This window comes from Epinephelus fuscoguttatus, linkage group LG10, assembly GCF_011397635.1.
Source record: "Epinephelus fuscoguttatus linkage group LG10, E.fuscoguttatus.final_Chr_v1".
In the NCBI taxonomy this organism is placed as follows: domain Eukaryota; kingdom Metazoa; phylum Chordata; class Actinopteri; order Perciformes; family Serranidae; genus Epinephelus; species Epinephelus fuscoguttatus.
In genome coordinates, this window is record NC_064761.1 from 29,516,603 (window position 1) to 29,543,235 (window position 26,633).

Consider the following 26,633-nt stretch of genomic DNA (forward strand, 5'->3'; position numbering starts at 1 on the left):
GGCTGCGGCGTGCGCGCACGGAAAACTGGACAGCTGGGCTGAACTGCAGAGCCGCTACGATAGCTGGCAGACACGAAGACATCACAAATGACAAACCACCATTTGAATTGTACCCTCGTTTCAATTAGTTTTATTGACAAAAAGCCATTAAAGTTAATCAAAGGAGAACAGATCTGAGAAATTCCTGAGAAAGCAAAAGGGGAGATCGGAAATAATCACATTTGGACCTCACCGAAAGCCTCGTAGCTCGCCTCGTCTCGTCTCTCTGTGCATTCATGAGGCTGCAGCCAAGAACAGTGGAGGGCCTGATTAAAGATATGTCACTAATAACACAGAGAGAAATGAAAACGCACACGACCTACCTCTAGTAAGATTTAAAAGTATCAATGGGGCCGAGGAGCAGAAACAAATGAGCAAGTCTCTGACATGTAAAGACACAAACATAAGTGATGTATCTCCCTGAGCCGGGACAAATAAATGATTTAACTTCAAGTCCAAATAATCCCCTTTCTTTTATATCAATCACTGCAGAGGAGCGCCGTCTGTGGCTTCTACGAAATTCACTGAGGGGATCATTATGAGGGTCACACGTAGAGACGATAACAGTCATGACACAGTTGGACAGTATTAAACATTTACCCCAAAACAAGAGCAGCTTACATGACTGTTCACAAGTATAAGAGCTTAATCATCCTGAAGTTTGTTCAGTCATTCATTGGCATGGCAAGAGGGGGCATAAATGCACATTATATACACTCTGACACAAATGCCTGTCTCTGTAGTCATTAAGGCACTGAAGTTGGAGATGTGGAAATATAGGCATGGATATACTGAGTTTGTATGCAGAGTTTTTAACCCATGATGTCTGACCAGTAATGTTCACAGGCTTGTACAACACAACAAATTATGAGCAGCCCTTACAAACACAATGCAAATTATACTCATGGTAAATGTGACGAAACTTCTAAGGCAATGTCCACTTCACTGTCTATATGAAGATAGTATGAATGCAAAAGTGGGATTTGGTGCCTTGATTATCATGGAGAAACAACAACAAAAATGCAGAAGAATGTGTGGCTATTTCATAAACCCAGCACTGACGCATGCTCAGTGTGTTTCCATTGTGCCATCTCAGAGTCAGGTACTGCAGACCCGTGAACACGTACATTCCGATGAAACAGACATTTCTTCAATTGTCTCTTAAAGTCACAGTGTTTTCATTTCTTGCACCGATACAGAAATGAACTACTGATCAACCTGACCTCTTTTGTTTTGTGAATAGTGTCCGTACCACGTGACAGTTTTCGTTCTGGTGATGTCCGTTATTTGTTCGGTGGATGACCTGGTCGGGAACTGGAAGCACTTCACTGTTACAGGCATTGTGGGACTTCTCTGTGCATCAGATCCTTATTTGATCCCCCGACGTCATGTCCTCTCCAAATAGTCGTCATTTTAATTTTTGTCATCTGAAATTAGTCAGACGGTGGATTTGTGTTGGTTCGTTAGCTTAATAGCTGCATGCTGAGGAGTTCATGACAGGTGAGGGATAGTTTGGTTGATCCTGGTCGGCAAAAGGCAGAGAAAGTACGAGGAGATGTCAGATGCCTCACTCTCCTTATTGTTCATGGAAAGATGAAGTCAGTGATGTCCTTTGTTCCAGATAAAAATCCATCCAGGATAAATGATTTCCATGTTTGTTTTTCTCCTGTGGTGTCTGCATGGGGATGCAAGAATCCAGCTATGAAATATAGCAGACAAAGAAGGAGGAGAATTTTAGGCACAGATTAAATATCAGTACAGTAGTTTTCAATTTAGTCACTAGGCATTGTTTTAGATTGGAGTTAAATTTTACTTCACACATAAAGGGGGTGACCAAAACAGCTTTTTATCACTTAAGAACACCGCCAAGTATGCCTGTTTTTAATAACCTGTAAAGATCCTGAAAAACATTAAAAAATTAAAATGCTTTTTTTTAAATTACTTTTTATCAGGGAGATAAAGATATACATATATACTGTAAAATACAGAGGTGGATTTTGATCGCTTCACTATATTAGTGTGGCGATAGCAGGGCTCAATCTTATAATTAATATTTCTTTCTGGAGTCTCATTGAGTACATTATCTGTTCCATCTGGTAAATTTCCCGTACCTTCTCAGTCCACATACTATATGATGGGTGTCAGGTTTTAACCACTTCACGGTGATGCCTTTAAGTGCTGCTGTTGTCAATATTATATTTATGCTTTTATTTCAGATAGATACATTTTTGTTATCATCTTTTTACTGGCCTTCCAAAACTTATTCAGAACTGTGCTGCTACAGCAGATTTTTTACCAAAACAAGTCACTCCATTGGCTCCCAGTGTCTTTAAGAATAGATTTTAGGGTTCTTTTTATTTATTTGTATCGCTCTTAATGGCTCGAGACCGGCCTGCATTGCAGAAACTGTGTTGTTATACCCCTCAACAAACTCTTAGATCTTCCACTGCTGTGTTTTTAAATACACACAGTTATACGCACAACAAAACAGGCAGCGCAGCTTTGTTTAACTATGCTCCAAAATTATGGAATACCCCACCCTCAGGGCAGGCTCTGTGAGCACTTTTAAACATCTGAAAACCTGTTTATTTTATTTAGCTTTTAATTAATGTCTTTTTTTTTTTTTACTAATTATCTTATAATTATTATTACTGGTCTCAGCTTTTTACTTTCACTTACGTATTTTATTATTTATTGTATCTTTTTATTGTCTAATTTTACTGACTATTTGACCTTTGTTTTAATGTGTTGCATCTTTATTTTAAGCATTTATTTTGAGCTACTTCTCTTGTATGAAAAGCGCTCCATGATTAAGTTCATTATCATTATTATTATTTTATTTCATTTTTTTATTAATTTTATTTTTTTTTAAATGGCTTATAGATACAGTAGTCAGATGCTTGACATAGGATAATCTGTCCATTTACTGAATGCTAAAATGTAATTATCACATACAGTAGTGGAGTTCCAATTGATCACCCAATGTAAACAACAACCAGCTATATTTTCATCAAAAATACACATTTTTTTTAATGGGACCTATACCGATGTAAGAAGGTTTATTATTCACTGTCTCTTTGATATCTTCATTTTCCATCATTAAATCATTTAAGACATCTAGTACATACTATATACTAATACTAATATACTGCAGCTTACCGTCCCATGCAGGGCCAGATGGCTCACTGTTTCCTCCTGACCACCTGTTTGAGGTGGAGCTCGCTCTCTGCTGCCACAATAGGCAGCTCGTTCTTAAGGTGGTATGCGATAAGGTGGCTTATGCTCTCAAATAACATGTCTTTGGTTCGTACCTGTTCAGAGGACAGCGAAACATGAAATTGTGTTTACTGCTTACAGCACAAACCTTCTAACTGGTATGCATTGTATGTAGCTGTTTTCCCTTGCTGCCAGACTCACCACTCCCTCTGGGTCCACCAGCAGTAGGTGTTTGGGCAGGCCACAGTGCATGCCGGTCAGCACATACTGTCCCGGGTTGGTGGTGCTCTCCCGAACCAGGAAATCTCCATCTCGGACCAGGAGCTTTTCTGCATCTCGTCTGCTCATGCGGCTGTGGTACCACGGCTCTCTGCGGAGCTGATCCTCGTTTGGGGCCACGGGGGCTCGACGGCGTGGAGGGCTGGGCCACTGGTCCTCCAGGACCCGTACACCTCCTCCTCCAGCTGCAGCCCCTCCACAGGCCTCGTGGAGCTTCAGGGCATCCTCAAAGGGCCCTGCAGGGAAAATGTGGTCACTCTACAGTGTTTGTCATATAAAAAAAGTGAGTGTATTTTCACTACATGTGTCAGAATGTGTCACAGGACTTACTCATGTCAAAGAGGTCCTTTTTGGGACTGTCAGGTGGCCTGGGCCCTCTGTGTCCATTGGGCCCCTGTGCAAATGAATCCAGGTTTTCCAGACTCTGGGTGTTAACGTACTGATGCTCCTCATAATCTCTGCTGCCTGGTGGCTGGCCGTCGGCACACAGGTAACCGTCTGATGTTAGACCTGAGAGAGACAAGAGCCATCAGCTCATTTCTGACTTCTGGAAATGCGTGTGTTTGTGTGTCACATATCTGTATGTGAAACCTTTTTTTTTGGTTTCTTATTTTTTTGGCTCCCTCTAGTGGCTAAAATCAAAAATTACTAATGTCATGATTATAGACCAAGTGTATGGAGCCACCAGTCAGACGGCAGCTTCTGGAGTCACTAGTGACTATTAAAAGTGAAAAACAAAACTTTAAAAATAAGGGAGGATTTTTTTCCCCCAATTAATAACATAAAATAGGGAAACAGATCTTTGCATTAACACGTCTGATGTTATGTGGTTTGAGGCGCTGGTAGAAAAAAAAAAAAATCTTGTTCGTCTTATTGAAAATTTCAACTCCTACGACACTGCAGTAAAGCAATACTTGCCAAGATAGACCTGAGTATGGCTGACACTTGTGACAGATACTCCGAGTCTACTTGCAGTGTAACTCTAACTAGTGTGTTTTGGTCACTATCGAGTCTGAGGAGCACTGGGAGTCTTATTTCAGAATTATTTCTGAAAAATATTAGAACAAGTGATAGAGCCTCCCCTCTGATTCAATAAATCTTTGGTAAACCTGAAGCTGGCAAAAATATATCCATAAAGCAAATGTAATCTCATTTACCTCTTTAAGAAACCAGTGCCCCCATCCCCTTTATAATGGCTGCATGATACAATGTCTTTTTCGGAGTTGGAAAAACAATCTATTTTTCCATTAGGGGTTCGACAGACAAATCTTAATGTAATCAGCAGCCGCTGATCAATTATGTAAAAAGCCTGACCTCCAATTTTCCAGGATGACTACCTGCATGAGACGATTAATACACATAGCAGTTGAATCCTCCATTACGCTCCGTCAGAACACTAAAAATCTCCAAACAGCTTTTTATGCCCTGCAATGACCCATACATATACACCTTCCTCTCTCTACAGTTTAACACTAATGTACCTTCACTTTATTTTGCAACAATGTTATCTCAAGATCACAAGTTAATTATTTCGACTGTGGCTCAGAAGTTGAGTGGGTCGTCCACCACCTGGAAAATTGGCAGTTTGATCGTTTGATCAAAATATCCTTGGGCAATTGCTCTAGATGGCTGTTCCATCGGTGTGTGAGTGCGTGTGAGTGGTTACTGAGTAACAGGTGGCACCATGTATGGTAGCCTCAGCCACCAGTGTGTGAATGTGTGAATGTGACGTGGTGTAAAAAAGGGCTTTAAGTGGTCGGAAGACTAGAAAGGTGCCATACAAGTGCAGTCCATTTACCATTATCTTGAGATAATAAAAGTGGTTTTCTCACAATAATGGGCTGATTTACATTGATTCTCGAGAAAACAAAAGGCAGATTTCTCGACATAAATTTTGAGACTTTTGTTTTTTCAAAATCACTTAGTGGGAAATGTCATTTTCTTGTGATTATCTCGAGAACTTAAATCAGAAACAAACAAACTCTGTTATCTCAAGATGATGAAATAATTAACCTGTGATCTCAAGATAACTGATTAAAAAAAAGGTCATGGACAGCTGCTCTTGGCCTCTGTAACTTTAACATTTAGTTATGTACTTTTAACTGCACAAACCTGAAGGTAAGATAAAATATACAAACAAATCTTGATTGCATTTTAGTAGATAAAGTGGTGGTAAATTAAACTTGATTATCTGAAGTCTATCTTCGTCGTCGCTGCATTGCCATGTCACTTTTAATTAACTTTTACAATTGTTATTTCAAGATTAACCACTGTTATAATCTAAATGGAATTCAGGGAATCTTGAGTACGCTCTAAGCTTTCCTCCGATCAAAGATGACAAACTTGAACCATGAGTCTTTTATCTGGAAGGTCATCCTGATTGAAGATACCAAGAGTCCTTCAGTAATTCTATCAGGATGATCCTGAGAATGGTCCAAAAAACTGAGCGTGTGTTAGAAGGTTAGTAAGTTTCATTCAGGGCAGTGATGACCAGACATTCAGAATAATACCTCACAAAAATGACAAAAACTTTCATCACACTGTTTTCCCAGGTGTTATATGTGCTTCCTGCCACAGGGTGTCTCACCTGAGCTGCTGGTCGTCTCAGTGTCCCAGTGCAGCTCATAACACAGCTGACCAGGGGGATAAGATGCTTGCTCCCTCCTCGCTGGTGAGCCCATCTGCAAACACACACCACAGGAGCACATCCTAAATACATTTGTATCTCTGTACCTGAATGGACAGCTCACTCTTCTCCTGTCCCCCTGGTTAATGTAGTTTTGAAGCACTCTATTTGAAACATTAGCTACGGCATGTCACCATATTTTTGAAGCAGATGCAGCGAGGGAGAGCAGTGATTTCTCTCACGCGGCAGGCAACAGAGGAGGCAAAGCTTTTTAGGTAATCACATCTATCTTTGTCAATTATGCTGCAGGCACATCAGGAAGACAGTTATGGGGAATATTTTCATGCTCCTGATGTATAATTTCATTCAAACAAAACAGAGAAGGAGCAAGAAAACACATCAGTCACCAGTTTATGAGGGAACTATCAAACACTTCACCCCACTGCCTGGCAAAGGTTAGTCATGCACTACTTGATGTTAACCAGATGGAGCTTTGATTACACCCATGATGACATTAGATGTCAAGATTGCATCCAGAACCTGACATGACTTAATGATGTTTCCAAAAATCATGCCTGGAGATTCACCTGTGCTGCTCCTTTGCTCTGTGGTTGTGTGTGGATGTGACCCAGCAGGGCTCCACTGGGCCTGAGGCGGGAGTCCACCACTCCCCCAACAGGAGGCTCCTTCCCTGGGATGCTGTTGTAGTAATCATGCTCAGAGAAGTCCTCGTCCTCCCCCCACATCGGCTCCTCCATCCGTATAGACCTGAAGAAGATACATTTGATTAATACCATAAAAAACTTCAATTAAACGCCCATTCCCCTTAACTAGCCCGGTGTGGCTACACATTTTGACTAACAGTCTATAGGGGTCCTAAGATTAAAAGAATCAAAAGGGTTTTTCATAAAAATTAATCCAAGTTGCGAGTATTGTTTTAACAGGATAAAGTGGTGTTGTGTCAGTATGCCGTAATCCTTGAGTGCCTTAACTCACTCTCTCTGATATGCTGTCTGACGGAGCTAGATCAAATGAATGATTCATAATTGATATATCATCTGAAACAATTTGATTGTATTTCCTGATCTTTGCCGAGCAACAGTTTTGTGTGAAAAGAATTAAAGGCCTGTCCCAAACATAGGCCTGTTGATTTCAGTGATTTAAGCAAATAAAAGCCCGGGCTATTAATTGAGGTTTTATGATGTTACTACAAAAGCAATATCACAACTTCTCTAATCCAAACAAACAATAACTCTGTTGATAATTATTTTACTTTTTATGGTGTACCCACTAAAATCATGTCCTGCAACAAAAAAAACACCTTAAAATTATAATTTATCAACACACTAATTCCTTTTCTGAGGTGAAACATTATTTTTAAAGAATTTATATCTATGAAAAAAGTATGATTTATAAAATATTTTAATCTACTTTCATTTTTGTAACTTCTAAACTTTCCCTGTGCCAGAAAACAGACTTGTCCCAGCCAAGAATTCCCAACTTAAAACAACAAAAGCCTTCAGAATCTAAAATTAACTGTATGTATTGATACTATTGGTGTGAAAATGTGCTGCTATGATGTATATAAAGATGCGGTCCAGTTTTTTGTCAACTCTTGTCATATTTTTACAAAAACGTCATTAAGGAATCCTGTTCCACTTTCTGGTTTCCATAAAGGCGGGAGCACTGCTCAAATACTGTTAAGCTTTATATATTCATTCAATAATTAATAATGGTGGCATTATAAAATGGCAGTACAGTGGTGCAGTGGCATTGTCGCCTCACAGCAAGAGGGTTCCCGGTTCAAATCCAGTATGGGGGGTTTGAACCCCAGGGTGGGGGAGCCCCTCCATGCAGAGTTTGCATGTTCTCCCATGTCAGCGTGGGTTTCTCTGGGTACTCCAGCTTCCTCCCACAGTCCAAAGACATGCAGGTTAATTGGTGACTCTAAATTGTCCGTAGGTGTGAATGTGAGTGTGAATGGTTGTCTGTCTCTATGTGTCAGCCCTGTGATAGTCTGGCGACCTGTCCAGGGTGTACCCTGCCTCTCGGCCAATATCAGCTGGGATGTCAACATTAAATAATATTGCTTTCAGGTGTGTCTCAACCATATCATGTCAGCTCTGTAGCCCTTCTAAATCCAAACTAAATAAGAATTATGGTTTAAAAATTAGTATTTTGATTAGTATCAAAGTGAACTTTTGGCAACTTTGAAAAATAAAATGGCTACTCACTACGAATGCTGTGAAATTTATAAATATATAATTTTTTTTCAACTTCATATGACGTCAACTCCGGCAGATTTTACCTCTGACACCTATTATGTAAGCTGTTGAAGAGAGAATAAATCACTGGAAGGTTGGCCCATTAAAAGGTTTAATACTCACAACTTTGATATTTTAAATTGAGGAGTAAAACCCCCCAAAAATAAGGTTTTGTCCCTGTTTCAAGACTGGGTGAGCAAAGTTATTAGTAATGATAACGATAAGGAAACCTGGGTTCTCAAATGGATTCAGTCCGATCAAATGACATCTCCACATCCGAAAGTGATCTATAAAAATCTGCTAGATATTTATATAGATCACCAGAGCTGCTGGCAGCAGGAAGACATTCATTTGAAACCAGAATAGAAAAGACTAACAGTCTGGAGTTCCTCCTGTGTCTGCAGCGGCATCACTGCAACACCTGAGGTTTGGCCGAAGAGGTGAGAAGATCCGTGAGGATCAATATTATAAGATGGGATGTTGAGGTAATACAAGAACAAACTATCATGTCTCCTTGTAATAAGTAACAAAGAAATCTGAGCGTGGTACAGTAGATCAGGTTTTTGTGGTGGAAAATGCGACTAAGCTCTTTTGTGCAGGACGACTGGACAGTATTTATGTCAAAGTTAGATGATTGAGTGTGACAACCAACACCTGCACTTCCTCTGGGAATCAATCCTCCTAAAATAACACTGGATTTTCACTGACATTTGCTGCAAGTGTCGACATGTTTAAAGTTTAAATGCATATTAAAGTTATTTCTTATCAGTATGTTGCCGATATTTTTAGAAATATGCTGCAAATCAGTGATTTACTGTCATGTCATGACTCCACGGATTTGGAGGACAGTGACAAAAACTCTTTAAAGACTCTTCACTTTTCATAGAAGTCATAAGTGCAGCTGGGCGGCTGTTACCTGTCCATAGACGTCATGGTTTTGGGAGGACTGTGCAGGTACTGTTTGAACTGCAGCTCGAAGGCTTGGCCGATGGTGCTGATGACACTCTGGGCTAAACCGTCTGAGCACTCCAGGATGTGACATGCTGCAGGAGACAAAAAAAGAAAGGAAATCTTTTTTCCAGCTGTCACACACTTTTAGGAGTAAGATCCTGGCTCAGTGTTAATACCACTATTGTAAAGGTTTAGTGCAGGGGTGGGCAACTTGTGGCTCCGAAGCCACATGTGGCTCTTTAGCCCCTCTCCAGTGGCTCCCTGTGGCTTTGACAGAAGAATTATATGGAAATGACTAATGTTTTTTTGTCATTTGTCAGTGTTGTAGGCCTTTAGAAATCCTTACATTCTCAAACTGTAAAAATGTGAAACCCATTTACCGAATAAAGCAGCTAAAATTTGTGTAATACATGTACTGCCTGGCACCTCTTCCTCAAAATTTTGCCAAACCACGATAGCAGCAGCTAGTCCTGAGTCTTCCTGACTGGTTAGCTGTGAATGCCAAATCCAAAAAAGTAAATATCATAGAATAAAATAATATAGAGAATTTAGTAGTGCGTGGACAGATTTGTTTCACTGCCAGCTGTGCAAAGTTAAAGTACCAAATAATCATCAGTAGTGCCCGGCACAGTCGCCACCTTGTGGTAAAACATATTGATGAATGCTCGTTTAGACTATTAGTACAGGCTAATTTAGACTTAATAGGCTATCTTATCTTTATTATAAGGCTCCAATATGTTTTACGGCTAAACACAGATTTATTTTTATTATTTTTGGTCAAAAATGGCTCTTTTGATAGTACAGGTTGCCGACCCCTGGTCTAGTGTGTAGGATGTAGTGGCATCTAGCGGTGAGGTTGCAAAACAGAAGATTTTCCCATTTGCCAAACGTGAGGTAGAACTCAAGAGTCCTACATGAAAATGCGAAAATGCAAAAACATGAACTAGCCTATCTGGAGTTAGCGTTTGATTTGTCCATTCTCAGCTGCTGTAGAAACAACAAGGCAAACTCCTTGGACACAGTGGACCTTGAGGTGTTTCTTTACAAAACTCTGTGTATATGGTGACTTATTTTTTTTTTAATCTTTTTAATCTTTTTTATGGGTGTGACATCTCTGGAAATGACCAAAAATACACAAAAGTGGCACAGTAAATTTAAAATGGACGACTTCCTGTTGGGTTTAGAGCATGGGTTGAAGAGACTTTTTTGTATGTCTTCGGACATTACGTGTGGCTTCTAAATTTGTAAAAATGTAGATGAAAGTAGCATCAGGGGCTGTTTTGTCAAAATTTTGTAGGGGGTGCTAATGAGCCATTTTTTGGTACCTGAGCATGAGACCCGTAAAATATAAAATTGAAGAAGAAGAAGAAGGAGTAGGAGTAGTGGGCTCCTTCAGGCAGTGAGTCTGAAGGAGAAGCTTTTCAGGACATACCTCTCTGATTCACTGGGTCTTTGGCCACATATGCAACATAATCAGGCGTGTCCTGCAACAGAGAGGAGGATAAATTCAATTAGACCACATAAATTAGACATATATAACGAAATTAAAGCCCTCATTGATTCCCCGGGTCATGAGATTGGAGAGCAGTAAAAAGGAATCCAGTCTGCCAAAATGTACATTCCAACAACAACAACATAAACGTGAGCTGAGAGAGAAACGCTGCACTCACTGTGTCTCCCCCAGAGGCAAAGGAGATGGACTGCATGGGATGGTGTGCTATCACCTGAAAGAGACAAGCGGAGAAAAACAGAGGCGGAGGTTTGCCAATATTCTACTTTCACATGACATCACTGATTAATGTGGATAGAGACAACACAAATGGACAGGAAGACAGGAGACGCCAAAACACAGGAAGTTTAGTACACAGTGATTTGTATTTTCTACAGAAAATGCCTCTGAACATCATTTATTGGAGCACTGAAATTCTTCCCTAAGGAAGGGAATCAAAACCAAGCGAGGTGGATAAAAGGATCAAACCAAATCCAAGTAAAGCAGATTTTAGTTTCTATGCTACCCACCTGAGGTACAAGCTCCCTGTATTCCTGAGGTTTGCTAAAAGCTCCTTTAAATCAGGGCTTAAAACATTAGTATTCACTGTTGCTTTGAAGTGTATAGTTGCGTTTTTGTACATCTGTATATGTTCTGCTATCATACATTGGTGTTTGAGGATGTTGTGAATAGTACAGCACTCATATGACAGATCATTGTGATGTGGTAGTCAGGCCTCTGCTCCTCAGAGTTGATCTCATCTAATTAGTGGCACCAGCTGACTGACTCATCACACCTGGTAGGAATCTGTCTGTGTCTATTATGTGTTCTGTGAATCACTCATGTCAGTAGCACTGATGATAGTCAAAGACTGAAATGTTTGCTGCTGTTTTTCCCCCACTTTTTTATTATATTTTGCACTTTGAGCACCCTTCCTTTTGTCCACAGATGTTCTAAATAAATTGGCATTTTTTTTGCATTGATTTCAAATGGGTCCGTTTCAGCAGCTCTATGGTTAAATTTCAGAAATCTTATTGTTATTTTTGACCAGGACATGCATTTTGATCATCATGTCAAATTACTGACCCGTGCGTGTTTTATTAAGCTAAAAAATACTGCAGGTCTGTGGTGTCTAGCCCTGAGCTAGAGATGATTACCCATGCTTTTATGTCCTCCTACCTGGACTACTGTGATTCTCTTTTAACTGGTCCAAACAAATCTTCTTTGAATCGTCTTCAAATAATCCAGAACACTGCTGCTAGGCGTTAACCAGGCCCAACAGGTTAACCCACATCACTGCCATTTTAGTTTCTTTACACTGGCTTCCAATCAAGTTCAGGATTCACTTTAAGATACTTGTTCTTATATATAGAGCCCTCCATGGTCAGGCCTGTGAAATAGTGGCCCCAACACTTTGGAACTCTCTTCCATTCGGTTTACGGTCTGCTGTCTCTTTAGCAATTTTTAAAAAACAACTGAAGAACCATCTCTTCAAAATGGCCGTTGTCCCACCCTAAATTGTCCAGTGCTTGTTCCCTGGTATGTTTCTGTTTTGGGCCTCAGTAGCCTGTATTTGCTCTGTGTTTTACTTTCCTTTTATTGCCTTGTTTTATTTGTTATATTGCCTTTGTTTTTATTGATTGCATGTTTCATTGTTTGAATTTTGTGAAGTACTTTGTGAATTTATTTTCTGTGAAAGGTGCATTTTTACTTAATAATTATCTATATTAAACCCAGATTTATTCATTTATTTTAGATGTCAATTAGCAATTCATTAACAACACAACAATTTATTAGATGGGGAAACTTTGGGACTGATGATTAAAGAAGAAATTACAATAATTATAATAATTTATTGGGGATCAGGAAGGAACCTTCTATGTATCAGCGGTAGACAGTTACATTTAATAAAAGGCTGTTTGGACAAATGTATCAGTCCAATCTTTGTGCAGATGAACTTATGGTAGTTATAATATTATACCTGTCTTGTGGTAGGGATGAGCAGACCGAGGCCATCTATGGAAATATTGACTGCAATACTCATGCCTGCAAATCGTAGGTTACTCTTCCCCATTACAGATTGGAGAGCTTTGTTCTGGACCTGCATGAGGAAAAAAAGAATACAGTAGAAATTACAATCAGATATTTAAAACTGTACTCACATTCATGACACAGAAATTTCATTCTGTATGTACTGTGTTTGGTTATGAGACAAAATATCTGCAGCAACAGATGAGTATGTTTATCAGGATAATTCAGACATCATGCAAACCAAAGTGACTTTCATAGGTAACTTCAAATTATTAAGTTCGATAGCAGGGACAAAATAATGTAGTGCTGAACATGCACAATAGGATCAAAGATTACTGTTAACCTTCTTCCTCCAAGCGCCCTTTCCACCTGGCACTGCATCACACAGCCTGTTGATGGCTTCCCTAATTAGGAGAATAAGGAAAGGTCAAAGGTCAGACTCTAGCGGGACATATTTGCCACTGATCTAATAAGAAGGACACCAAATATGAAAATCATGTGGATTCCTGTCACCTGTTCACACAAATCTTAACAATCCACTGACAACAATGTGAGGAGTGTAACTGAGATTTAAAGTTTTAAATGATGAGTCACAGTGATGGAAAAACCTGAGGTTAAACATGAACAGAAGCTTTGTGTTCCCTCCCCCCGGCTGAGGTCAAAGGTCACAGACCCATCACAGTTCAAAGGTTAAGAAAGGTTTTCTAGCTACTGCTCACAAGCACTGAACTAGTTCTAACCACTGATGTTCGATGATGATTGTTTATCAAGCTGGTGCTTAACTCCCTGTCAAATTAGGGAAGGAGAAACACTGTAATTTACCAAAACAAAGTGTCTGGGGTCTCCTAGCGCTTCTTCAGGGCATCGTAACTCACATTTATTTTTCCACAGTGCAATTCTCTCTGCAGAACTTTGCAGTAAAGCTGCTATAACTCCTGGGAATGGCCGCCTAATGGGCGTTTAAAGCCTCTGTCCCCTGTGTGTCTGATGGCGGGAGTGAGGCATAATGTGGATTTGAGGCTGGAGCTCGCGTGCTCGCGCTGCCAGGGGACAGCGGGGACAGCGGGGACAGCAGTCAAGAACCCAGCTGCCCCTATCAAGTGGCTCGTAAATATTTAAAAAGCAGCGTCCCGGGCCCCATCTCGAGTAAAGGTCTTCTCAGGGATTTTTGAAAAACACAACAATGTTCAAATGACTCATGCTGATGAGAGGGCAGAGGGAGGAGGAGGAGGAGGAGGAGGAGGAGGAGGAAAGAGATGGGCTGTTGTTGTTTTTGTCTGCAGCTTCTGTATCTTCGCTGCATTAAAATGCTGGGCTTCATTATCCCTGGTGTTGCTGTGTAACACCTAACACAGAGGGTACTGTTGGGAGAGTGCAACTTCTTCAAATCCAGGAGCTGAAGTGCATTTTTGAAATTCTGACAAGCATTGAATGTTTTGTTGTGGTTTTCCAGGACTAGATGAACCCGTGTCCAAGTCAGCAAGCTGAAAAAACCCCAGCTCTGGACACAACTTTAAAAAGCTGCTTTTGATTTGCACAGCAACAATAAACATGTAGTAAAATACCCTGTGAAGTACGTTTGTTAATTGATTAGAAGACAATCAATCATTGATTTCTGGCCTTGTGGGACAGATGGCCCGTCGCTTTGCTCCCAAAGGAATCAGAGGCCTCGTGCCGTTAGCAAATTTGGAAATCAGTTATAAAGCTGCCATTGATAAACTGCCTTGCACATGTTTCTGAATGGAAACGGCTGCAGTGGATTCAACAAAGGGTGAGCACACTGATCTATCCAATTGTCAACAGCCACAAGGATGCAAAAACAAAACATCATCATCATCATCATCATCATCATCATCAACGCACTAAAACAATAATGACCAAACTGATGTCATGCAGTCAGTCATACTGCAACAACTGGTGAAGTCATATGCTCAGTATGGTTTCTCCCTTTGCTAATGTTTTGTTTTGTTTTTGAACTCTCTCCTCCCTCCTCCTCCTCCTCCCTCCTCCTCCTCCTCCTCAAGAAGTTACAACCGCAGACATTATCCAGCAGGGTGCGTTCATGGGGACCACTGCAGCTTTCCACAGTCATTAGCAAAACATCATCAATAATAGATCTCCCTCTCTATCACTCCATCTACTGCAGCCTCCACCCCCTGCACTTAAGCCTTGGATGCACGGTGGGCTCCGATTACTGCCGATCGATTGTGGAGGAGAGAGAGCAGGGTGATAGACGGGGGAGGGAGGGAATGGGGGGAGTGCACTTCTCCCACGAGGCCGTGCATTGCAAAGAAGCCTGCTTTTATAACAATAACATCACATGTAGGGCATAACAACACGACACAGACACACTGAGACCCGGAGGTATGGCTTTAAACGTACACATAATGTACCGCTGCTGAGCACATATACTGGAGCTTTGTCTGTCTCTTAACTGGGATGCATGACTGTTTACTGCTGCCATTGTGCAGAATCTTGTGACTTAAGTTTTTATTTACGTTTTTCTATGTTTAATTTCCACTGAAACTGGTTGAGCAGGGCTGCTGTCAATGAAAAAACAATGCAGCTTCTCCACCTCTGCATCTGTTATCTGTTTTAAATCAAAAGCTACAGGTTTAAGCCTTCTTATTAAAAATCATCCATCAAGTCATGCTGACATAATAAGAAAATGAAATCCTACCCACACTTACTCTACTAACAGCCAAGAACTGACACACACCGCTGGCAGCACATTTGATATCATAGTGGCTGATACTTGAGTTAATCCTATACATCTTGGATCAAATTCTCCTGACTCATCACTACCAATAGAGATGGTTACCAGCGTACCTCGTCACCTGAGTCCGCGTGTTGAAGTCCAGGGAGCGCATTGACTTCAATACTTCAATGCAGCCCATGTACTGCAACAAAACAAAGCAAACAGAAGAGTTAAAACAAGTTTAGAAATGTGGCTGTGGACAGATTTTGGTCAAGATTAGATGCTGCTTTTTAAGAGAATAGAAAGAGTAATAACAGATGTGATGGGTGGGATGTGGGATCGCTTTGAAAATAAATGCTACACCTAAAACTCATTATGGAAAACTGTTGAAGTCAGAACTTGCACAATACGTCAACTCAAGTCAAGCAGAACTTTATTTGTCCCCAGAGAGGCACTGAAAACAGCAATAACACGAGATCAAAAAACACACACAAGGCAATTAAACAACATACAATAAAAAGTACATATGTAAAAAATAAAGCATGGTTGCGTGATTAAACTGATATTACCCTTTTTCTATTCATTCTTTTGTTTTCTATGAGCTTTTCTATTTAGTGGAGAAATGACTGAGGGTATGGAGAAAGAAGGACTGCATAAATAAGCCTCTAAATGTTTTAAATATATGGCAAGTGCTGCACAATTAATCTAAATATGATCGAAACCACTTTATGGCCAATATCCAAAACACAGGAGCTGCAATTTTTTGATAAAGATAAAATGTGTACAACATAGCAGCATCATAAATAAAGCATTGTAGTGTGACAGAGATGCCCCAGCCTACAAATCAAATTCATATCATCATTGTTTTTATATTTTTTTCAGTGAAAATAAATTACCATTCCCACTAAAATCAAAATCTGCAGCCCTAGTTGTGGCACCACAAATCATCTGAAAAAAGTCATTTCCAGAGTATACACTATGAATCCCTCTATTAGTAAGCAGAACTATTTCCACCAATGCATCATAATCTGACTCAAATGCACATATAGGCCATTAAAGTGTACTCTGGTGAGTAACAGCCAGCTGAGCAGCTTCCTAATGGCTGTCAGGTTGGGGTGCTAATAGCACCTTGACTAGATTAGCAGCACTAAGAGCTCCAGATCACGGACAAACTGCAGCTTCTTCTGCCTCTGGGGGAATGCTGAGGGTGTGAGTGTGTTTGTGTATACAATCAATGTATGTGAGGATGTCCTGTACTTATTTGCATATCTGTGAGGGTTACATGTCAGTTTGCTTGCCATCATCAGTACATATCTGTACAGTAGCATCCATATAATGAACGCATGTCCAGGAGCAACTGATTTCTGACTATGGCACATTCACAGCCTATAAACTAATAAAGATATCACCAAAAAATATCACTGTTATTCTTACCACTGTTTGTGAAAAGAAGCATTAGTGACCCCTTCTGTGTTTTATCTGTTTCAAGACTTCACATGCAAGAATTCCTCTTAAAGGGTTACTTGCATTTCATTTTTCTGGACCTTGTTTTCATGTGTTTTTGTGTCTAAGTGAGAAAGGAGAACAACAATTTTTGAAAGTGGTCCAGTACTTAGGAGACGGCTGCAACTGACAGTGGCAAAATAGTCTGCAGCGTAATCTACTGGGGCATTTGTGCACCTTTGATGTACGTCCACTGAAAATGTTTGTTCTTGCTAGGAATGAGCAAGTACACCATTATCTGTATCTGTGTCTGTATCTGTTTAACCAACTAAATTATCTGTATCTGTGTCTGTATCTGTTCAACCAACAAAATTATCTGTATCTGTTCAACCTACTAAATTATCTGTATATGTGTCTGTATCTGTTCAACTGACTAAAATATCTGTATCTGTTTAACCAACTATGTTATCTGTATCTGTGTCTGTATCTGTTCAGCTGACTAAATTATCTGTATCTGTTTAACCAACTAAATGATCTGTATCTGTGTCTGTATCTGTTTAACCAACTATGTTATCCGTATCTGTGTCTGTATCTGTTGAACCAACTACATTATCTGTATCTGTACTTGGAATGGGTGTAGTTTATGCCACAAGTGGGTGGAGTTTTAATCGAAAGTGGGTTGGGCCTGATCAGAAGTTATTATTTTAAGCCTGAAATGTATATGGACTGCTCAGAAGTTGCAATATTTAATACTTATGAGTCAAGTATTTAAAGAGCAGCCTCAGGATTGAGCTTCAGATAATGTTTTAGCACAAGAGTAATAGATTAAACACAGCTACCCACATAATTCTGACATATTTTACTGTTATGATCCTCATAAAAGTAATGAGTAAAAGTACATTATCTGTAACAGATACTCGTTTAATCTGAGTATTCGGCTCAACCATACCTTTTGCCTCTTATGCTCAGATTCTTCTTCTTGGTGTCTGACAATTTGGGGATAATCTTTTTGTTTAACAAGAAACATCCCTTAAATTGCCATCACCAAACTCACCAGACTCCAATAAAATAATTGGTCATTTTGGCATTTATAAAGCCACTACCTTTTCCCATCTTATTAGGTGAAGTATGGTTTTATTCTAGCCAACCAGAGTTAGTGATTGTTGAAACAGTGGAAAAACAAATCTAGATGTTTTTTGTCGGTTTTATTTTGTCTCTGTCAATTCTGAATGTAGTGGGGGGGTTTTTACGATGATACAATGACTGTTTATTTAAACAGAGTCTGGTGGGTTTGTCTGTCTCTGTAGGGATCATTTCCATAATGTTGTCAGACACTTATAATAACAATCTGAGCCTGTCAATGGCAAAAACAAGCAGCTTTAGTGGATGTATTCTGATGGTGCCCATACATGTTACACTGCAGCCTGTTGAGTGGCTGCTGGCTGCAGCGGTCTTGCTCAGTACCAGACCAATTTCAAAAATTGTTGTCCCAATTTGTCACTTAGACACAAAAGCATGGGAAACTAGAGTTTCCATTATAGTTTCCATTTACATCTCATACTTCATGATCTAAACTCTGTAAGACTACTTGGGTGCTACATATTTTACATTCTGGCCAGCAGCACTTTGGCTCAGTTAATGCCATATTTATTTAGTGCAGTGTCCAGGATTGTTAGTGACTGCAACAGACAGCGGACAGACCACACGACAGCCACACAAACAAACACAGAGAGGAAGACAGAGAGAGAGAGGGAGAGGGAGAGAGAGAGAGAGAGAGAGAGAGAGAGAGAGAGACCCTTGAGCCTGAGTGCTTAATGAGCTTTCTAACCAGATTTGGAGACAAGGGGAAGTCTTCCATCAGGAAAATTGTCTCTCTTTTTTCTTCCCCTCTCCCTGCCAATGCCTCCATTGTCACACACTCATCTGCTGATGAAACACATCCCCTCTTCTATCACCCTATCTGCACTCCCTTCCTTTTGGCCAAGTCTCCAACGCACTATTCCTGCAGGGACACTGAAGAAGTGTTCCAAGAAGTGTTCCTCGGACATTTAATAACACTGGCATACCCGTTCCAAACTTTGTGGCATCATCTTTGACATAAATCAAGGCTGTTTCATAGTTTATTAATGTAAACAATGTTCTAATACCCCAGTTCATTACGCAATAGCTACTCATTTTACCACTAAGGCAAAGCAAGATCGAGAGGCATCTTATGTTGTGTAACAATGGATGGACAGATACTGCAGACAGCTGGATGTTACCAAACAGTATCTGGACAGTGTAGATGGTGATTGATTAGGGTTTTATTTTAGTTTAGTGCACACAGTCCTGTCTTGTTTGTAATTCATGTTGCCAAAGTCAAATTTTTATGTTGCGGACAATAAAGTTCCTTCTAATTTCATACTTTTGCACACTGCTCACAGCAGCTTTTAGAGCATCCAACCACAGAATGTACTCGTTGCACCATGGAAAGTCCAATCTGGAATCTGCATCAATAGCCACGAAACATCATATTAAAGATATTTATAATATGACTGTTAACTACCGTGCGCCAGATTGTGAGGGAGCAACATGAAATGATAGCAGTCTGGTTTTTATATAGCTCTCTAAATGATAGCTGCTTTTGGCAGCTGCAGTGCTTTGTTTGATGCTTGCTGCTGCAGCGTCCTGGCTGTCAAAGATGGCAGATGCAGGCCAGGCACAGAGCCTGACATGGACATAGACAAAGTGTTAGGGAGGAAAGCAATACTAAGAATCATATTTGTATCTTTCCCGGCAGAGGAGTGACTGTGTGTGTGTGTGTGTGTGTGTGTGTGTGTGTGTGTGTGTGTGAGCGAGAGGGAGAAAGAGGCACTGAAACAGAAATAGAGGGAGAGAGAGCTGTGCGCTATGGTAGCTATGCCGATTAAAAATGGCACAGTGCAGCAGAAATCTACTGTCACTTTGACACTAATACATGCAGCAAGTGCTCCTCCCTGCATAGATTTACCACAGAATTGCACAGTATCGTGCTGCTTTAGCTGCCGTGAAATGCATCTTAAACATAAGCTTACACGGGTCATCTGGAATTATTGCTTCAGATGGCAATGATAAGCTGCTAAAGGCTTGGTCTGATAATTAGCTGAGATATCAATCACACATTAGAGCAGCACTTGTTATGAATCTAGGAAAGTGGTGCATGGTGATGAGAGCTCGTGCAAACTCAACACTGGACCCCTCCCATAGTGATCCAACTGTCCACATCCACATCACATGATGCAAATGACTGTGATTAAACATAATTGAATATAGGAATGAATGGTGCCTGTATAATGCCATTAGAAAGCGTGCTTGAGCCCCAGACTGGGCTAATCAAGAGCCATGTCATTAGTTTGAGGAGAGGGGGGAAGAGCAGTGCAAGAGGAGCGGAGGTGAACAGGCGTGGGGGATCGCTGAGGGGGAGATCATTGACATTGACGTCAAGCAGTCTGCTTGGGATGGTAACCCTTTGTAAACACAAAATACACACTGATAAAGATATCTCCTCATATCTCTACCTTCTTATTTACAATCATTCTCATATCATATTCTCTGGTGGGACATCCATTTCTTAAGGTATTCCCCTTTTTTAAGAGTTTGTCTTTTTAAAAACATCACCCAAGCATGCTCTAATGATGCTATCGACAATAAAGATTGGTACTCTCTATGCTCGGGGATTGTAAATCACATTTTATGGATACAATCTTATGGTCTCCTCGCACACATGAATGTAAACAATCCCGAAACCACACACAAAGAACACCACTCCCACAGGCTCACAGTTCTGAGCTCACACTCAGACATACAGTAGGTTACATGCACTATAAATACAGATGGTTATTGTTTTGAGTAGCAGTACATGATGCATACAACCTTCGGTAAACACTGTGGTAAAATACTGATCCTTACTATAGTCTGTGCACATAATTTAAAGGTTTATCTTTCTCCACCCTGACGCCTGTGTGCTATCCTGACGCAGTCTCTCTTCCAGCCACACCAAGCTATCTATCTGGATTATGTATTCCCCAGCCCTCGCCACATGAGCTGCATAACAAACTGCCTGGCACTGTGGTGTCCTTTTGTTCCCACCCAGATAGAGAAACATTTAAATGGGGTTGTTAATATTTTGTGGTTCACTGATTCCTGTGAGCAGTTAATTAATATGTGGGCAGCAAAGAAAGAAAAGTTCACTTTCAAAACAAACCCTGAATTAAATGGATGTTGCAGAGGTGTAACTTTACAATGGTTAAACAGTATGCATTAAAAGAAAGGTGCCAACTGACTCACCCTGACAATATAAGAGGCCCCTGGTCCTGCAATCTTCTTGTCAGGGTGCAGCCAGCCTTGAGAGGGTTTGTGGATGAAGCTTCCCTTCTGGGTGAAGTCCTCTCCCCCCAGCCACATGCCCTCCACCCTTGTCCTGCGGTTCATTCCTGACCTGGAGCTGCTGGAACCCCCAGGGCTTGCCATGGCCTCTGTGGCCCCAAATATGTGGCCCCCTGGACTGGTCGAGTTTGCCGCTGCAACTGCTCTCTGCCCTCGGATGGCCTGCAAGGAACAGGGGGTGACACACACAGGGTCACAGGAGTTAAGCACCGCTGCGAGACTGGCCACAGGGCCACTGGCTGAGGTCGCAACACTGTGCCTGTGTGAGGATGTGGTTTGTGAGGCAGAGGCCTGGGAAGGAGCTGCTGCTGCTGCCTTCCCTGAGTCCTTGCTAGAGTTGGAGCTGGAGCTGGAGTTGGACGGGCTCCGGCTGAGCAGGGAGTTGGAGAACTTCCATTGGGGCATCTTGGGGATGAGCATGCAGAAGGTTGTGGTGGCATCCTGTTCCCCATCCAGGCAAGGGGAGTCGGCCAGGGCTGCAGCCCCAGCGGAGGAGGACGATCTGGCACCGTGATCCAGAGGAGGCAGAGGAGGCAGGGGAGGCAGAGGAAGGCTCGTGGCGGAGGACGAGACCACCGGCGTGGCCACAACTTTGCCACTCATTGCTAAGCTCTGCATCAGGTCGTCGGAGGAGGTCACAGATTCGTTGCGGAAGCGGCCATACTTTGGCTTAAGGAGCATGCCCGGAGGAGCCGCCTGGAGCAGGAGCTGAGAGGGGGGATAACTGCCAGAGGATGAGGGGGGAGGGAAGGGGAAAGGGGGGAAGGGGAGGGGGGGAGAGGTGTAATGGAAGAAGGGGAGAAAACTAGAGAGAGAATCTTCCAGGTGGAGTCCTATATCCTTGTCAACTGAACGTTGTCTGGTCCTCTCCCGCTCACGCACACACACTGTCCCGCTCTCATGCCACTGTCTGAGCTGGCCTGCTTCCTTTCACTGCCTTAGGCAAGCTCGCTCGTATGCTCCCAGTCTCTCTCTCCCTCTCTCTGGATGATGTCATTGGGTCTATTAGCCCTGCCCTGCCCAGCTGCTCTCAGACTGTATTAGCTAAAACACATCTGCCTGAACCACAGGCAACCTCACACACACACACACACACACACACACACACACTCATTCACGCTGTAGAGAGCACCTTTTTTCTTGTTTGTTTTGATTCTGGAAATTAATAACCTGTGGCAGTGTGCATTATCTTTGGGCAGGGTTAGCAGCAATATTTCAAACCTCTCAAAATGAACAATGCTGCCAATGCAGAGAAAAGTAACACTGTGAAGTGAAAGGAATTCAAAGCAAAGTCTATCTCTCTAGATCAGGGGTGTCAACGTCATTTTAATACATGGGCCAAGTACAGACCAATTTGATTGAAGGTGGGCCGGACCAGTAAAACCATTGCATATTATCTTTTAAAAAACAAACACCTCCAATTTCTTCCCATTTTTTGTTCAAATAAGTACATTTTAAAAATGCTAATCCACTTACAAAACAGATGACAAACAGCCTGTGATGTCTTCCAGTGGGCTGGATTAGACCCTTTGGTGGGTTGGTTCTGGCCCCCGGGCTGCATGTTTGACACCCCAGCTCTAGATGCTAAATAATAAATTCAAAAAGACAAAGGAACAGAGTTGTTCCGATACAGAATCGAGAATCGGAAATGCCTCCAAAACTACTTAAAATGCTGGATCACTCATCGGCGAGTTTGCGAGTCAATGCACGATCAACTACCACGTAATTTATCAATAAACTTTAAAGCAGTTTCAGACCCAGATAGAGTGGTGCAGGAAACCAAGTTCCATCATCTAAAAGTCAATGGGGTTTTTTTAGGGTTTGGTTAGATGCCTCAAATATAGTCTGTGATTAAAAGAAGCTTTAGAGCCTTTCAAGTTTTGTCCTACGACATCAAATACGTCAGTAAATACCCATTTATCAACTTTATAGCCTTTGCTTTAAAAGGCCTCTAAATGAGACCACAAAGCATTATTACGCTGAGCACAGTCACACTCATGTCATACAACAGTGGTGTAATTTGTTTATAGCCTAACGTTAGCTTTTTACCTCTGGCAATTGCATCTAAGCTTCAGAAACCATAAAAATTAGGTTCATTTGTGACAATTACTTCGATGAACAAAACATGTTAGTATCAGAACCATTTGTTTGATAAAGATCTTATATTCTGCAATTATCCAAAATCCCACGGGAAAATCCCACAGGCGATGTTAACGTTCGTATCAGCCAACAAAACAACGTCATCCCTGCACCACTGTATAAAACTGCAGCTTTCCTGGAGCAATTCTTCTTTGCCGACCTAGAACAGTAGTCTACGCAGCAAGTAGGATTGTGCAGCCACTGGTAAACACTGTTTTAAAAGCACAGAAGAATTGATCCCTGGTAAATAACGTCATGTTAGCCATGAACAGAATGTCAGCAACTTGAGTCCCACCAGTAAAAAGGTAATGTGTAAAGCGGCTATAGTTTTGAGGGGTGGCACTAGAGTGGCTGATTGCAACACCAGCAATCTTCTACAGGATTTAAAGATGCTTAACATGAAAGATCACAACAAGTTAAACAAATCAAAGGAGAAAAAACAGGACGAACTGCGGCAGCGAACATGGAAACTGCGAAAAATTCCTCTAAGACAGCCCAAAGACATGCCATTTAAGACATGGGATTTCGCTGCTTTTGGATTGGTACTCTGAATGGTTGATACGCATGTTTAGATATCAGAATTGGTAGGGTTTAGGAAGAGGAACAAAAAGGTATCATAACATCTCTACATAGGAATGTCCATCCATCCATCCATCCATCCATCCGTTTTCATCCGCTTATCCGAGGCCGGGTCGCGGGGGCAGCAGGCTGAGCAAAGCACCCCAGACATCCCTCTCCCCGGCAATGCTTTCCAGCTCCTCCTGGAGGACCCCAAGGTGTTCTCAGGCCAGATGAGATATGTAATCCCTCCAGCGTGTTCTGGGTCTGTTCCAGGGCCTCCTACCAGTGGGACATGCCCGAGGCACCTCCAGCGGCCCGAAACATAGGAATGTCTACTTGCTCTTTTTATGTTGCTGAGGTGAGTGTTTCTACTGTCATTGTATTTTGAATTGTTTTCATAAATGATTGTATTTTGTATTTTTCATCTGCTGCTGCATTTCATATTTCATCCGTCAGTATATTTTGCTAATTTGTAATAAGCATATCAATCTCAATAAAGGAGTGTTATTAATGAAAAGAAAGCTCTAAATGCACCACGTTCTGTAGCAACACCCAGTGACCGGGCTGTGTTGAAATACAAAAGAAAAATATCAACTAAAAAATTGATTGGGAATGTGAGTAAACACTACCGGCACGAGTCTCGTCCAATTAGGTAAAGTGTATTTTGCGTGAGTCGATGTGTGTGTGGGGGGGTTGAAAGTTTAATTCCATTTGTCCTAGCATTATACAAAAACAAAGGAAGCAATGCAGCCACACTCACAAGGGACTACATGTCTGAAAACATCCACCCTATCCCATCTGTCTGAATTCTCTTTCTTACTCCCCTCCCATCCGCCTCCCCAGAGAGCCATCAGCCTTCTCAGCACGATCCTTTTAGCTTTCACTTGCACCCTGCCTCATGCCTTATCCTCGCTCACAGTCAAATCATTTACGCCATTTTCTGAACTCGCCATTTCAATCACCATTGTATGATTGTATAAAGTAGCAGTTGGGGTTTTCAGGGTGACACGAAGTGGGTCACATTTGTTTTTCTTTGTGTGATCATCATGCACACAGGTGGGAGCAACATCTGCACTGGTTGTGAAATCCCAATATAGTCAGGGTCATCTGTTACGCAAAAACAGGGGCAATTTACTGACTAAAGAACGCCACTTACACACAAGGAAAGGCTCGTTATGTTCCTGTCAATTACTTAAATTCAATTAAGCAAGTCATTAAGATTTGTTGAGTCCTGTAATCATGTCGTCTGTCCAATGAAATCTGACTGACGGGCAACACCATAAACAATGTTGGAAACAAACTACATTCATAGCATTCAGGGTCACAATACATGACCCTGAATGCTATTGATAGAACATTTGCAAACTTAAAGTTATTTAGAAAGGCATCAGCAGGCTTACCTATGTGTCAAGCACTGAGGAGAAACAGGATGAAGAGATCCAGCCTGACGAACTTCCAATTACTTCTTTTAGAGGAAAGCAAAGTGAATGCTTCGAATAGCACGAACGAGCTGCAGCTATGGTTGAATAAGAGAACAATTTCATTTCACTCATCAGGAGACCTCATTACCAGAAACCCCTTCACACAAACAAACCACCATCAGAAGCACTGTGACACCACCAACACCCCACCTGCCTCCATACAGCCAGTCACCTCATGTTTGTTTGTACAGAGTATAAAAAGTTACTGATAAACCAGGTGGAATCAATGCATGTTGACAGATGCACATGTAACTGACCTTCCTCAGAGCGCTCTGTACCTTTTTCTGTCAAAAAAAAAAAACCTAATAACTGCTCTGGCAACATACTGTAGACTAAACTAAAACAGATATAGAGGCATTGCCAGATTGAATCAAATTATTTTAAACAAATAGATGGCACAAGGTTTCATTGCTATAAATAGCAATATATTACTTACTTGCATCTGATGTTACACTTCAGTTTCAACCACTCAACTATACTGTGATATTCTGTGCGCGAAGAGTTAACACATTTACCTCCTGACTTTGGTAGTTTGCATATACAAGTGGAACAAACCACGCTTTGAATACACCACCACTCATTAGCAGCCATTACCTTGACAACAGTGATTACAACTAGGAACAACCACATAGGTTACTTGCAACAACAGAATCCCCCAAACTACTTTGTTTGGTTAAAATGTGAAGAGAGAGTTCATTTTTCGTGTACTTACAAATCATTGACTGAGAAGTGAGATATTTATGTAAGGCCTCCAGAGAAAATATAACAGGTGACTGATGCGTTGAAATATAAAGAATATTAATACACATTTTATTTAAACTATTTTTTTATTGCATCTACCTGTTATGTGTGGGACTACAGATGGAAATTAACATTTAAGCATGTTTTCATTTCTTGTAAATGATTAAAGTCACTGCACACTGCCCTCTTATAAATCAACTAAACTAAACTAAACTAAACTAAATAAAAACTAAGAAGTCAGTGTAAATATGTCACATAGAAATAAGAGAGT

General features: G+C 41.2%; 1 protein-coding gene across 4 annotated transcripts; it reads right to left on the reverse strand.

Annotated features, from left to right (window-relative positions):
- Positions 1–93: 93 nt before the first annotated feature.
- On the reverse strand, positions 94–26,075 carry shc2 (SHC (Src homology 2 domain containing) transforming protein 2). 4 transcript variants are annotated; one of them, XM_049587815.1, is made up of 15 exons: positions 26,058–26,075; positions 25,541–25,656; positions 21,342–21,602; positions 15,725–15,795; positions 13,239–13,299; positions 12,846–12,965; positions 11,046–11,099; positions 10,808–10,859; positions 9,341–9,467; positions 6,748–6,928; positions 6,122–6,215; positions 3,865–4,044; positions 3,457–3,770; positions 3,199–3,350; positions 94–1,738 (listed from the first exon to the last, which is right to left on the reverse strand). In XM_049587815.1, exons 3-14 carry the CDS (start codon positions 21,522–21,524, stop codon positions 3,222–3,224), a joined length of 1,566 nt encoding a protein of 521 aa, XP_049443772.1. In that variant the 5' UTR covers positions 21,525–21,602; positions 25,541–25,656; positions 26,058–26,075; the 3' UTR covers positions 94–1,738; positions 3,199–3,221. The 4 variants fall into 4 exon arrangements, with proteins under 4 accessions (XP_049443772.1, XP_049443771.1, XP_049443769.1 ...); XM_049587814.1 differs by lacking the exon at positions 26,058–26,075 and having other exon boundaries at positions 25,541–25,749; XM_049587812.1 differs by lacking the exon at positions 26,058–26,075 and having other exon boundaries at positions 21,342–22,164; positions 25,541–25,749.
- Positions 26,076–26,633: the final 558 nt, after the last annotated feature.

Coding starts and splice junctions, on each gene's coding strand:
- shc2 (XM_049587812.1), bottom strand. CDS start 22,121: ATGCTCCTTAAGCCAAAGTATGGCCGCTTCCGCAACGAATCTGTGACC. Junction 13,300..15,724: donor ACGCGGACTCAGGTGACGAG/GTACGCTGGTAA, acceptor TCTCCTAATTAG/GGAAGCCATCAACAGGCTGT. Junction 3,351..3,456: donor TGGTGGACCCAGAGGGAGTG/GTGAGTCTGGCA, acceptor TCCTCTGAACAG/GTACGAACCAAAGACATGTT.